Genomic DNA, 15,419 nt, shown 5'->3' with positions numbered 1-15,419 from the left:
TTAGTGAAAGAGAGATAACTTCTATTAAAGGAACTAGTTAACATGAAATTATAGAGTGAAAATGTACAAGATCTTATATAGAATTCAAATTTATAGATAAAAATTTACAATTCAAAAACAAAGTTCTTGGAAATATAAAGAATAATAAAGCACGATAGACAGAGGGACAAAGATTAAAAGTAAATCAAATTATGAAATAAACTGAAATAAAATAGTCTTGTAGTAAATTACTAAGGGGGGTACAGGATAAGTAATTAGGAAGATTTGTGAGATATCAGAACCTTAAGAAAACTTAAGAGAAATGTCTGCATGGACCAAAACATTCAGACTGAGTACTGAAGTAGTCTTTTAGAAACAATATTGTCATCTTCTCAACAGTACACATACAGCTTCCTCACTCCTGCCGATATATGGCCTACTTTACTCTCTAATTCTCTACTTAATTGGTATAGTCTGTGTTGTTCTTAGTCACCAGGTATATTTCAATAAAGTTGTATATGTCAATTTTGATTTATCTCTAAAGGAGCCAGTAGTTAGCCTATCTTTTGATTATTTAACTGTCCTTCTGTCATCCTGATATATTTTTGTCTGTTGATCCTTTCCAGCCTTCTTCAGGTGCTTGTTGTATTCAGTAATGTTCTCAAGATTTCAAACCAAACCTTTATTTAATCTACAGGAGTCAATTGTGAACATTCCATTGTCCATACTAGAGATATTTTCCTGTTAGTTATTCTTCTAGTGACGTCACTTGCTCATATTATTTGATTAAACTAGGGACTGAACTAGCTAAAAGAATAATCAAAACCGCTGCTATCTGTTCATTCTTTATTAGAGGTATGTTACAACAAATTCAAAAGATCTGCTGTGCTTACGTCAGGACAGTTTAAAAAGTAGGTCAAGCCTTCATGAACAACTCTCCCAAAGGAAGCCTCCATCAAAAGAGATAAAGAACAAGAACTGTGTGTATTCCACGCAGCTGTACAAATGAATATGAAAGTGAAACCAGTCACATCTAAAAGTAAAACTAAAGGAACATTGCATCCATGGAGAAGCAGAAAATTCAAGCATGGCTATTCATTTGTGGAGGGAAAAGTGAAGTCACCAGCTCTGACAATATAAAACAGAGAACAGGAAGAATCAACACATATGCTGAGCTTTCACAACCTCCTCAGTTGATTTGGCATAGACATGAACCTTGGATAGGAGTCTTTTATTAAGAAAGAACATTAGAACTATATATATGAGCTCCTAATTTTTATTACCTAACTGTCCTGTGGAACAATAAAATAGTAAATACAAGTGTTGATTAAGTAATAAGTGTAGTACTTCAACTAGATAGTGAGATTAATCTCTGGGTCAATTAAACAATCTATATATTGACTTAAGTAAGTAGAGTCAGCAAGAGACATCACAAGTGGAATAACTAACAGAAGAATATCTCTTGTATGGACAAATTTGATACAAACAATCTACCCAAGATTTAATAAAAGTTTCAGTTTGTCATAGCAATAATGTTACTGAATATGACTATTTTAATAACCAAGAGGAGGATACAAATTTCTTTATAACACACACAAATACAAGTGCATAATGAAGTGTAGGTCATTAAAAGTGGTTGTGACTTGTGGAAGACATGGGACAAACTAGTGAAGGCCGATTTCAAGATGCTGTGCACCACAGCAAAAATACTGTCCTGAAAACACCTTGGTCATGCTTGAAAATGCAGAGTCCTGTCCCTTCATCTTTACAGCCCCACCAAGCACCCTCCACATTTCATCCCCTAACACCCATCACTCTTCCTTCTACAGCACTATTTGGCTGCTTTACAGTTATCTCCATCCACCTTCCATTTCTCATTCCCATTATCATCCCTTCCCACACTATTTCCACCAATCACCTTTCTGTGCCTTCTGCCAACACACTCTTCCCTCTGCCATACTCTAATCTAACACCCCTCAAACCTGCTATCATGCCCCACCTACCATAGCCACCCTCATGTACTTCTACATCTCCCTCCTCATAAATCCAATGCCTTGTACATCATTCCCCTACTTTCTGATCTATCCTACTTCATGAGCCACTTGTATCATTCTCAGCTTACCCCTCTCCATACAGGTATTTTCCATCAACTGCATCCCCACTCTTGTTCATTCACCTCAAAGCATTCATTACTCTCCTCTCACACTCTTACGACTGACCCACAGCCAGTAAAATCTCTCATAAACATCTTGTATCTTGAGATTCTCTGGCATTTTGTCACCACCATCTCTACCTTCTCTCCAATTACTTTCAACCACCCTTATTTAGTACAGAGTTGCAATGTATTTCCTCTATAGCAAAACACCTGTGCTTGTCTCTCTATCATACATCAACCTTTCAACACCTGGTATAAATCCACTTCCTCTCTCTTTTAAATACTCCCCTCACCCACTTAGTCAAAGGGGTGTTTTCTATTTTCTTTTTCCAGTTCTTTTCTCTTAAGTTACTAGGTGACCTCACTAATATTGATGGCACAAAAAAAAAGAAGTCACTACACACTGTAAAGTGGTTGGTATTAGAAAGGGTCTCCAACCATAGAAACCATGCCATCAGAGCTGACGTCAGAGCTCAATGTGGCCCTTGAGGTTCACCAAATCCTATCAAACCAACCAACCCATTACAACATGGAAAACACTAAAAGATTATTCTTATATACATATATATATATAAATACACACACACAAACACATTATACAGTGTGTATGTAGTGTGTGTGAGCTCAATGTGGCCTTTGGGGCTCACCAAATCCTATCAAACCAACCCATGACAACATGGAAAACAAACACTAAAAGATTATTTTTATATACATATATATATATATATATATATATATATATATATATATATAAATACACACACACAAACACATTATACAGTGTGTGTGTGTGTGTGTGTGTGTGTGTGTGTGTGTAAATAATACATACACATACCAATGCATATGCATACATACAAATATGTATTAATTAAAAAAACATATCTTATGGGTTAATGTTATATGAAACATTTTTACAAAATGTGTTCAAAATTGAATTTCTTCAATCACCTTAAATATAAATGAAATTCTTGTTTCATGCAATGTAATGACAAAGTAAAAGGTAGGACCAGTTTTGCAGGAGTTTCATCGCAGGTCTTCATGCTTTTGCAAGTTGCAACAACTGATTGTTAAATTGTTAATATGACTTATGATCTAGACTAATTGGGTGAATACTTGATAGGTATTTTTCTAAGATGGGTATATTGTTACAAGCAGATGCTGGTACAGAATCCTAAATAACCTAAATAATTATAAAGAAGTAAGGAGAAAAAATTGGAGGGGATTATGTTGATGCGCTTCCAAATACAAAGCATTTTGGATTTGGGAAAATGAAAGATACAAATTGCTGCATATCTGGAATCTTTTTAGTCCCATGCAACATGATCCAAACATTTCAATGATGCTATCTAACTTCTCAGCATACTGATGAAACAAATAATAAGAAATCTGACCGTAATAGGAGAGAAAAAAAATCTATTTGAATTGCTCACAGCCTGTGTTGTAAAATAAGAAAATAAAATAGGTACAGAATATTATATATTAAAATGCATTATTTAATATGAATCATATTTATGAACTTTTGATGAATATTGCAATGACTTGTAAGTTAGATAACAAATATAACTGTTCTGTATAATGACTAAAAATTGAAAAAAAGCAAATATGGATCTATATGTAACATTATTTGAAACAAAATGCACAATTATTATAAGGAACAAAATAAACCAATCTTAAATCAGGTCAGAAAAAAAAATCATAGATTTGTACAGAGTATATTCACACTGGCATATAACTGGACATAGTTCAACATCTTTTAAAACTTTGCCTACTTTTAGTATACATAACAAAACCACTGTAACATTTCTATATTGAAATATCATATTAAATCCTACTTTCCTAGAGATTGTTTAGTTCAAATTTTATTCAATATATATTCTCTTACTAACTTAAACAGCAAAGATAATTTAGAGAAATCAGTTGTTATATTATACACCTGGCTTTTGCCACATATGTGTCTGAAATCATTAACTTACTCCATATCTTCCTTATTTCCAAAGGTACATTAGTTTAAATGGCTCAAATCACTTAACCTTAAACCAGTACCACAAGAAGTAACAAACTGCCGTGGTCTGTGGATAGAAGGTACTTTACTTCAGATAACAATTTCAGTGGCTTTCTTAAAAATATGAATGTAATAGTAACCAAAGTTTCTCTATTCCACTCTAAGTATTTACCCATCTAAGTAGTAGTAGTACATGTTAATGATAGATGTGTTAGTTTTTAGTTATCATGAGACAAAACAGGTCAGCAGAAATAGAATTTGGACTTGTTAAAAGAAATCAGTAAATAAGAAAGGGTTGTGTAGGAGTTAGAGTCCATGTACACATCAGCATAAATCACTCTTTAACTATAACAAGAGATAGAAAGAGATAGAAAGCACAGAAATCCACATGGATATCAAGATAAAATTGAACATGTTCAACCAGCAACAATAGTAGTTATTTCTAACAACTAATTTGATTAGTTTCAACAAAAAATGCATTTAATGTAAAATGGCTGTAATTAAAATGAAAAGAAAGCAATTACACAATAAATGTATATCATAAATAACCTAAACTTTGATTTAAATTATACAGTATGTGAAGGAAAGAGAAGTGTGTGTGTGTGTGTGTGTGTGTGTGTGTGTGTGTGTGTGTGTGTGTGTGTGTGTGTGTGTGTGTGTGTGTGTGTGTGTGTGTGTGTGTGTGTGTGCGTGTGTGTGTGTGTGTGTGTGTGTGTGTGTGTTTTTTTTATGCATGTGCACAAGGTCTCATGCAAATGCACACAACACAGCACTGATTTTGCTGGCAAGAAAGAAGGCAAAACATTACTGTTCAGTAGATTCATGTTTAGTCATTTAAAATTTTAAGACTTACAATTAATGCTTTTACATTCATACTTACAAGATATATGTATATATATATATATATATATATTTGTATATATTGTTTCTATCATAGATATGCTGACTGATATTCTGAGAGCAAGGTGTACACAGAACCAGAAATGGTGACCACAAACACACACATATTTATTTTATCTATCTATCTATCTATATATCTATATCTATATATATATATATATATATATATATTGGATAATAAAATGGATGGTTTAAACCTGGTAGCTTACTGGTAAAGTATGGTCACTTTCACAGTGACCATTATGTATATGGCAAATGAAAAATAGAAGATGGAATATATGAAAATTTATTATTAATCACGACAATTGTTTCAACACATCTAGCATCAATCCCACACGGGTGGGACACTCAACAACTGGTTCAGGAGCATCCGGCAGTGCAGATGTATCTCATTGGGTGATAAATAGACACAACTCACTAAAATAATAGTTCAGAAATGTAACTTCTTGTTTTGTAGAAAGAAAAGCAGCCAGACGGAGGAAATATCTTCATTTACATAGAAGATCAAAAGTAAAATCACAGATGTAAATGGATACTCCTGAACCAGTTGTTGAGTGTCCCACCTATGAGGGATTGATGGTAGATGTGTCGAAACAATTGCTGTGATTAATAATAGATTCTCATATAGTTCATCTTCTGTCTTTAATTTGCCATAATTAATATATATATATATATATATATATATATATGCTACAATGTGTATTTAAATTAACAAAAATTAATCTACATAAATATATATTAAAAAACTAAAATAAAAAAATAAAGTTGTCACATACTATATGTCATAATTCATTAGTTATTGTCACAAAATTCTATATACAAAAAAAAATTTTTTTAAACTGAAAAAATAATGGTTACATGTCTAAAAATATTTAAACAAAAAATATATATATCTAAAAAAATACCTTACCTGGTTTTTTGAATGGAGCATTTGAAAAAGGATCCGATGAATCAGACCCTGACATTACCAAATCTTCTCTGCTTTTCACATTTGATATACCTACAGAATGAAATGATTCACTACTTGAAAGTTTGTAATTTTGCTTTACATAAAAAATGAATAATCTTTGAAACAATGTAAACTTACTTAAGTTTTGCAATAAATCTGTTACCTGAAAATATGTTATTAACTTGAATTTTCAAAGAAAATATAAGATTATAATTTTCTTATGCTTAAATATCTGAAAGGTGTTATTTCCAAATTTATAATTTCTTCTTTATAATATTTTCATCTACACTGTTTTGAACTGATTGACTTGTGATTTTCATTGAGTCTCTTATTCTTGGATATGACATCAATCTGAATTCAAAGAAGACTCTTCTAAACCAAAAATCATAGCATTCTTAATCATATGCATGAATAGCCTAGTAAATATGAGCATTACTACTCTTACTTTAGAAGTAAAGGTTTCAGTTTTATTCCATTTCTTGCAAAGATACTCAATTCTTTTGTTCAGCTTGCAATTAAGTTATCCTTAGGCACAGTATCTTTAATGAAAGCAGTAGTAAGTTCAGAAAATACATAATGCTGATGTCAGGTATGGCCAAATCCATAAAACGTTTTCTTTACAATGATCCCACTAAGTTTGATTCCACTGAGTGACACCATGAACAAGTATTTTTCTATTGCCCTGGGCTGATCCAAGCTGTGTAAGTAAAACTGGGTAGAAGGCAATGGCAGAATCCCATCAGATATACTTATAATTCAAAGGACTTGCCATGTCAAACACTACGTCACATTAATTCTGTTTGAGGATTACTTTAAGATGGCAAATATGAGTGGAATACCAACAAGCTCCTTTCCTTTTAGGACTATCAGGGTGTGAATAAGCACTAAATGATTGGCATGGAATTTTCCTGGAAGAATACAAAGGTGGTTTCTTGTTGCCTTCCTTTGAGTATTTTTTTTTACAAGATACCATCTTGTCAGCCAGACACAAACAAGTTTACTACACCTGCCTGAGCACTCAGAGCATAATGAGCCAAAAAAATATCCAAAAGCATTTTTTCAACTTTCTAACAACTCAATTGCTCCTCCATCCTTGACAGGTACTTTATTTTATCAAACCCAGAAGGGTGGAAGACCAAGATGACATTGGTAAGATTTGAATTAAGACTTAACCATAACAAATACTGCAAGGTATTTTATCCAATCCTCATACAATTCTGCCCATCTTGCACCTCCTCAAATATTCAGTCACTTACACTATAGTTCAATGAAAGGTAGACCAGTTGATTGAACAAATGGACACTAATCATTGATATTGATGGTGTATCCATTTACTGCAGAAGTAATATATAATTAACAGATGTTTTGTCAATCTGCATTGCTGGATTCATATCCTCTCATAAGCAGAACCTGTGAAAACCAAGCATCCTATTCAAGAGAAGTTGCTCCCAACAGCTTTGTTACTGGGAAAATAGATAAATATTTGAACACTGCAGTGCCTTCTGGTAATGGTAATAGATAAATAATAAAATTCTATCTTAAGAAAATATTCATTTTTCTAAGCAATCATGGGTTGGATTATTCTGTTACGTATCTTTTACTTGTTTCAGTCATTAGACTGTGGCCATGCTGGGGCACTGCCTTGAAGAATTTTTAGTCAAATGTATCAACCCCAGGACTTATTCTATTGGTTTCTTTTGCTGAACTGCTACATTACAGGGATGTAAACACACAAGCACTGGTTGTCATGTGGTGGTGAGGAGACAAACACAGACACAAAGATGCACACACACACACACAAAGATATACACATATACAATGGGCTTCTTTCAGTTTCTGTCTACCAGATCCACTCACAAGGCTTTGCTTGGCCCAATGCTACAGTAGAAGACACTTGCCTAAGGTGTCATGCAGTAGGACTGAACCCTGAGCTATGCCAGCACCTATATGAATTATGATAGTATTTTTTTAACAACTTCATTATACTTAAACAACCAACTAAAATAAGTGAATATTTTTCAACAGGATAAGCTAGTGGTTATCAATTCATCATGTACTATCCTTATTTTTAGGGAGATCAATGAAATCACAAACATTTGACAATCCTGTTTTCAAAATAAAAGTTGAACATTCACAAGGAGAAATCAGCACTGGAGACTTACTACTATTTGAACCTCGCCGAATTTTATCAAATTCTTTCCCAAAAATAATATCTTCAGTATAGGAACTAAAGTGGTCTTCTCCAAATGGATTCCAATCAGAAATGTCCATTGATAATGGCCGAGAAAGATTGGGAGACCTAGAGAATAAAAATGGATTAATTTAGTATATAACAGTAATTATCATTTTTATATTGATTAAGATCAGAGGAAGTGAATGACAAGTTAAATGGCTATATTCCATTAAAATAATTATTACCAGTTTTTTAAGTGGGATGGGGATGAGCAGTAAGATTAATATAGAAAACTAAATACCAAAGTATTTAGTCCAACAATCTAGATTTTACTGATTACATGGAGCTAAATTAACAGCATTGTTATCTAATTTAGTGCTTTGTGATTATGGTTTAAATTTCACAGGATTAATTTTTTCCCTTTTCATCTGAGAAGAAAACTAATACCAATGAAATATTTGGGCCAAATCAAATTCTTGCATTTCATATGTAAATATACAATATTTCTTTTAATGTTATTTTAATCCTGTCTATATTTTCTATTTTCAAATTTTATTTTTAAATATAGCACGTTGTCATTTTAAACAATATAGCACGATATTCATGTACCCATACCTTACATAATATAACTTATACATCGTCCTCTACAATATCAGAGTTATAATTGCTATTCTTGATACAACACAAAAAAAAGTCCAAATGAAATTACGAAGCTTATAAGGTGAGATGAGAGTTCAAACATTGATTTCTTTGATTGACAGGCTGGTATATGTAGTCTGTTGTCATAGCACTCTATTGGTTACGACGACGAGGGTTCCAGTTGAACCAATCAACGGAACAGCCTGCTCGTGAAATTAACATGTAAGTGACTGAGCACTCCACAGAAACGTGTATCTTTAACATAGTTCTCGGGAGAGATTCAGCATGACACAGAGTGTGACAAGGCTGGCCCTTTGAAATACAGGTATAACAGAAACAGGAAGAAAGAGTGAGAGAAAGCTGTGGTGAAAGAATACAGCAGGGCTCGCCACCACCTCCTGCCAGAACCTCATAGAGCTTTAGGTGTTTTCACTCAATAAACACTCAGAACGACCAGTCTAGGAATCAAAACCACAATCCTACGGCCATGAGTCCGCTGCCCTAACCACTGGGCCATTGTGCCTCCACAGTCTGTTGTAATATAGAACTCGAGCATTCACTGCTTATCAAACAAAAAACAAGAACCAGAACTTGGTAAATGAAGAATTTAAAAACTCGCGTTTCCATGTGAATGAAAGATAGACTGAGCTACATATAAAACCTGCAAGGGAGGCAATTTGAAAAGGGATATTATGTAGTTTGTCTACTTGAGCAAACCTTTCATGAAGTGGTTCTTATTGAATACTCAGAAACTATCAGTAGATCTAGCACTTCTGACACGCCATGTTTCAGGTCTTGGATTGATCTGACATCATACAACAACCAGATGTATTTAGTCCAATGTTGCAGTCAAAGCATAATGTATGTAGTTGCAGTCAAGATATGATTGCAGTCAAGATATGATTGCAGTCAAGATATGATTGCAGTCAAGATATGATTGCAGTCAAGATATCATGTATGACATATAGTATATCAGTTAGAAGGTATTCCATAGCGTACAGTGCAGCAGTCCAATAGGACATATTACAGAGAGTATGCTGTATAGAGTACAATTCGATGGGCAAGGGCAAGTTATGAGGAGTGCAGTTTGACAAAGAATATATTGTATAGTGTGACAGATACATAAAGTATAGTGTAACACTCAGAGTATGTTGTATGGGAATCAGAGAAACAGGATATGCTGTGTGAAGTATAATGTAGTATGTGTAGGGTATAATGCATGAAGTACAATTAAGATGTGCAAAGTACACTTCGGCAGTCAGATATGTCGTTTGAAGTACAAAGGGGTAGTGAGAGTATGTGTGAAGTACAGTGATGATATGCTAGTTGACATATACTGTGGCTGTCAAAAATATACTGTTTTGTAACATGAAGAATGTGGGTTTGAGTATGTCAGAATGTTGTGTGAAGAGAAGTGTAATAATCAGGGCATATTGTACAGAATGCATTGCAGTAATCAGCATATGTTACATTTATTTTTCTTTCTGGTAGGTTTATGAATAATCATTAAGCATAATTCTCTGGTGGGAAAGAAGGATTTTGTTAATGTGTGAGTTAACACATTAACAGTTCAGACCTAGTAAGCAACTGGTGTTTCTTTTGTATTCGTAATCAGCTTCTGCTTATTTTCACAATTTGGATCCAACCTCAACCCTGATATTCTCTAATTAACCACAAAGATTGTCACTTATCATGCCATGTATGAACTTCTAAAAAGCTAAAAGTGGTAAATCTTGTCTCACAAGAGAAAATAACTAAAAGTAAAAATATCAAATAAAGATGACCAAAAAGAATATAGAGAATCTGGTATCTAAAAATTGCCTGTACACACACCAATTGAAATGTGGAAATAACAAGCAAAACTTTTCAAAATAATAATAAAATAAATATTTTTTAAAAGAAATGTGACTAGTGTATGCAAATTGTTACATAAAGAAACAATAAGTAGAGCCCCAACCAGAATAATTCAAGACAAGACATACTGAATACTCTTGATCGCTTTGAAACTTAGCCTTTCCCAAACTACCACAGACTCTGCACCTATCAGATCATCCAACCACTGCCAAATTAAAGCAATAGTCAGATTTCAACAGTCTCACCATCTCATACATATACATGTGCAGAAATACTTCCAGTTACTTCAAACCAACATTCAATGCCCATTCTATTACTCTCAAGTAGTACACACCAGGGCTAGCCCATCATCAAACTTTTCAATCATCCTTCTCTATCTACAGACATGCTACAATGTGTTCCATCCCCAAGCAGGGAAATTTCACCATCCTGTCAACTACTAATCTATTATTCTTACTAGAAGTAATGGAAACAGTAATTAAGAAACAACACCTCTTACACCTTGACGCTCTTTTCCTCATCTTTAATCATCAGTAAAACTTCTGTAGAGCCTGATTTACTGAGGTCATGTCATTCACTAGGGGCCACCATGACCGTGGGTTGTTCAGTAAAAGCAATGCTACCATCCTTGACCTAAGTAAAGCTTCTGAACATGCTTGACATGAGAACCCCTCAGCTAAGCTCACTTGTCGCACTCTGTTTGCTTTTTTTTCTTCATCTGAAGCTGCCTGTCAGGCAGTACCATCATTCTGTGCACAAACAGAGCTCTCTCTGACCCAAACTATCAACTTTGATATGCATGTAAGATCTGGTTATGTTCTCCTACATTTTTCTTCCTCTATACTCACAATCTGATAGCTTTCACCTCTAATAATATTCCCAGCTATGCAAATAATACTATTCTTCATTTAACATTACAAGCTAACAGAGTACCTATTCACAGTCAGATGGTTTGCATCAGTTGCACATAAGCATAGTGTCAATAACAGGATGCCAACAAGAGGCTTTGACTCTAAGTATAAATCAGCATCCAAGGACTCTACATCTACATACCTATTCCCAACAGAGATGTAGAAAGTTATGTGTACTAACCAAATATTTAAAGAAGCATATGCTATAGAATAGACTCGAAACTTATGAGTTGGTACTCAAATACTTTTTCCATTAAGCCTCCTCATAGCTACCAATATACTTCATGTGGTGTGTTAGAACTATTGGTTGCTCTGGCTTAGTTTGTGAAGTGATAAATATTTTTTTAAAAGGAATGTGACTATTATACTAGTATATACAAATTGTTACATAAAGAAACAAAAAGTAGAACCCCAACCAGAATAATTAAAGACAGGACATACTAAATACTCTCAAGCAGACCTAATGCATGCTGCAACTGATTGATTGATTAATTAGTAGTAACTCCCAGGCGAAGATACATGGATATTCTATGTTGCAGTCACATGTGAAACTTCTCTGATGATAACATCTGAGGAGCCATAGAAAGTTCTGAGTTGAGGATACGCAGTCAGACTCAGTAGAATGATAAACCACGGCTTTCTCTCTCATTACACTGTGTGTATTATAAGTAGTTTTGGTTAAAAAAAAGAAAGACAGGTGATCATGGCTAAATGCCTTTCATCAGAGCTGACCTGAGGTTAAACAACAACAAACAGTAAGATCTTATAAAATTAAGTGAGGGAAATTATAGAAGGTTTTCCCAAAGAAACAATAAAAGAAATTCTTCCAGTCTTGGAAATGCTACAAGACAATAGTCATAGCAAACATTGTTGTCAACTATGCATGGCAGACTTAGTCTATTCCAAACCCATATAAAGCTGCTGGGCTAATTCAGTATATTAAACATTCGCAAGAGGAAAAAAAAGGCATACTTATCAAATGCATAAAAATATATGAAAAACATATACTAAACCAAAGATAAAGATAATTGAGACACAAAGAACCACAACATTTGAAGTTCAAAAAAAATAATTACAAGCAAAAGGAAAAAGGTAATTTTTTTAAATATTCACAAACTGAAAATGACTTGTCCACAGATAGAATGAAGGAGGAAATAACTAAGAAAGCTTGCAGTTATCGTATTAGACATAGACTATGAATACACTAACACATGCCAACTGACATCTACATGAAATTAGATATACTGATGCAAACAGGGAATATAACACTGGAAACATCTTTGAAAAATATTTAAACAAATTGAAGAAACTGTGTGTAAGGCTAAAGACAGCAGTTTTATAAGCATACATATATTATTTACATGTACACCTATGTAAACTACAGTCATTAGTCTTACACATATATAGGCATACATATCTATATACATACGTATGTATACACACACAAATTATAGTATCCAGCAAATTTGTCAACAACAATTTGTCTAAATTATAATTAATCTTAAACAATTTGTTTGAAGTTTATGAAATTCATGTAAATTTATGTAAATGTTGCAGATAATTTACATTATATACAACTGATGGATATTTGTCCGCATCTTGTTTGTTGTTAACACATTTCAGCTGGGGAAAATTTCGAACCTGGGTTCTCATTCCTAAGGTATTTTTCGATGTTATTATTATGGTTAAGAGCATGGGCTACTAACCCCAAGATTCAGAGTTTGATTCCAGGCAGTGACCTGAATAATAATAATAATAACATCGAAAAATACCTTAGGAATGAGAACCCAGGTTCGAAATTTTCTCAAGACACTTGATGAAGGCTGGAGAGTATATCAGCCGAAACATGTTAACAACAAACAAGATGAGGACAAATATCTGTCAATTGTAAATAATGTAAATAATGTACATAATTCCTCATCCCTTAAATATAGAACTGTATGTTGCAGATAAATTGTCTAAAAACACAATTTATCTACAACAATTTGTTTAAAATATAATTCATCTAAAAAAAATGTTTAATAACAAGAAACAACACCACGCACACAATCAGTCATACATCGCCACCCCAACTACTACAACAACAACATGAATCTACTACCACTACCACTTACAATTTAATTGTGTAGAAAGCACTTTTATTTCAATTTTTAGAAGAATTATCTTTTAGAAAAATTGTTGTAGATGAATTGTACAACTAGATAAACCATTTTAGATAAACTGTGACTTGTACCACACTGAGGTCACAGAACCAACAAAGACTATTAGACTAAAGCTGCTGCAGTAGTCCAAAATAAAGTCTCTGAATCTGTCTGAGACAGGATGCCTGTTGTGTAGTATGGACCTACAGCATTTCTAAGATCCAGTCACAACATTACCAGGACCCTTTTGCTCATCTGGGCTTTGCTGAACAACTGGAATACCATGTCTAAGTATATAAGATGTCCTAGTACTTTCAAGAATTTTTTTTTTCTAAAACTTAGTTTTCATTATAGTTGCTCCTCAAGAACACTTCAGTTCTGAAAGTCACCTAGCAAAAGTGCTGAAAAATATATTCTCCCTCAACTTCAAATAGCAAGAAGATGCTGAACTGACTGATATTTTTTTACTCTTTTACCTTTGGAATTCATATCTGCATTGCATGTCTCAGTTGATGGACTACCTAACCCACCACCTCTACATTACATTCAGGATTCTCTAGAACCTGTGGGCAGTTCTTATGTATCTTGTTAAGTATCCCACTCAATCTTTTTAGAACTTCATCATCATCATCATTTAACGTCCACTGTCCATGCTGGCATGGGTTGGATGGTTTGATAGAGCTGGCACACTGGAAAGTTGCACCAGACTCCAGTCTCATTTGGCAGATGGATGCCCTTCTACAGATGGATGCCCTTCTACAGATGGATGCCCTTCTACAGATGGATGCCCTTCCTAACACTAACCACTCTGAGAGTGTAATTGGTGCTCTTACATACCACTGGTAACTGCGATGACTGTGATTTTGCTTGGCTTGATGGATCTTCTTCAGCACAATATAATGCCAAAGGTATTGGTCATTGCCTTCGTGAGGCCCAACACTCGAAAGGAACTCAGCCACTTTGCTTCTGTGAGGCCCAATGTTAAAAAGATGTTCTTTACATGCCACCAGCACAGGTGCATTTGGCTGACAAGTCCTCTCAAGCACAACACATCACCAAAGGTCTCAGTCACCAGTCATTGCCTCTGTGAGGCTCAAAGTTCTAAGACCATGCTTCACTACCTCATCCCATGTCTTCCTGAGTCTACCTCTACCACAGGCTCCCTCCACAGTTAGAGATCAGCACTTCTTTACACAGCTGTCCTCGTCCAACTTTCTTTTCAAATTTCAGAGCTAATGCAGGCAGAGTGTTGAACTCAAATTGAGGAGCGAACCTGTGGAAGGGGTAGACCCAAGAAGACATGAGACGAAGTGGTAAGAAAGGATCTTTGGACATTGGGCCTCACTGAACAAATGACAAGGGACCGAGAGTTGTGATTTACTGCCTCCTGTCAAACTGTCCAACCCATGCCAGCATGGAAAACAGTCACTAAACAATGATGATGATGAGGATGAGGATGATGATGATAGAGTGGTCTAGATGTCAGTCCATGAATTTGTTACTGAAGGTGTCTCTGAAATAGCTATTACTCCTCACCTTCTTCAGTTGCTATGTCAAGCTGAAGTTCCTACCTGAGGTAGTGGATCTTCTTGACCCTGTTGTTCATAGAGTAGCTATGATTCACTGCTCGTCTTTCCTTTAACTTGAACCTCTCAGTTGCTAGATAGGTAATGGTGGTCACTGTCTACATGTGAAAATTAACATCAGCTTTGGTCA

The 15,419-nt window shown here is 34.5% G+C and overlaps 1 protein-coding gene across 6 annotated transcripts in view; it reads right to left on the bottom strand.

The window, feature by feature from the left end:
• Positions 1-5,882: 5,882 nt before the first annotated feature.
• Positions 5,883-15,419, bottom strand: part of LOC106883250 (uncharacterized) — a 96,623-nt gene continuing 87,086 nt past the window's right edge. For all 6 annotated transcript variants that reach the window (XM_089349717.1, XM_089349719.1, XM_089349718.1 and 3 more), the window contains 2 exons: positions 8,148-8,284; positions 5,883-6,036 (listed from right to left, as the gene is read on the bottom strand). In XM_089349717.1, the coding sequence (XP_089205843.1) occupies positions 5,930-6,036; positions 8,148-8,284 (244 nt within the window). In that variant the 3' untranslated portion in view covers positions 5,883-5,929. The remainder of the gene's footprint in view (positions 6,037-8,147; positions 8,285-15,419) is intronic.

Source organism: Octopus bimaculoides, chromosome 3, assembly GCF_046866305.1.
Source record: "Octopus bimaculoides isolate indiv1 chromosome 3, ASM4686630v1, whole genome shotgun sequence".
Classification (NCBI taxonomy): Eukaryota; Metazoa; Mollusca; class Cephalopoda; order Octopoda; family Octopodidae; genus Octopus; species Octopus bimaculoides.
The sequence above is the reverse complement of the archived record's forward strand: the minus strand, read 5'-3'. Positions and strand labels throughout refer to the sequence as shown.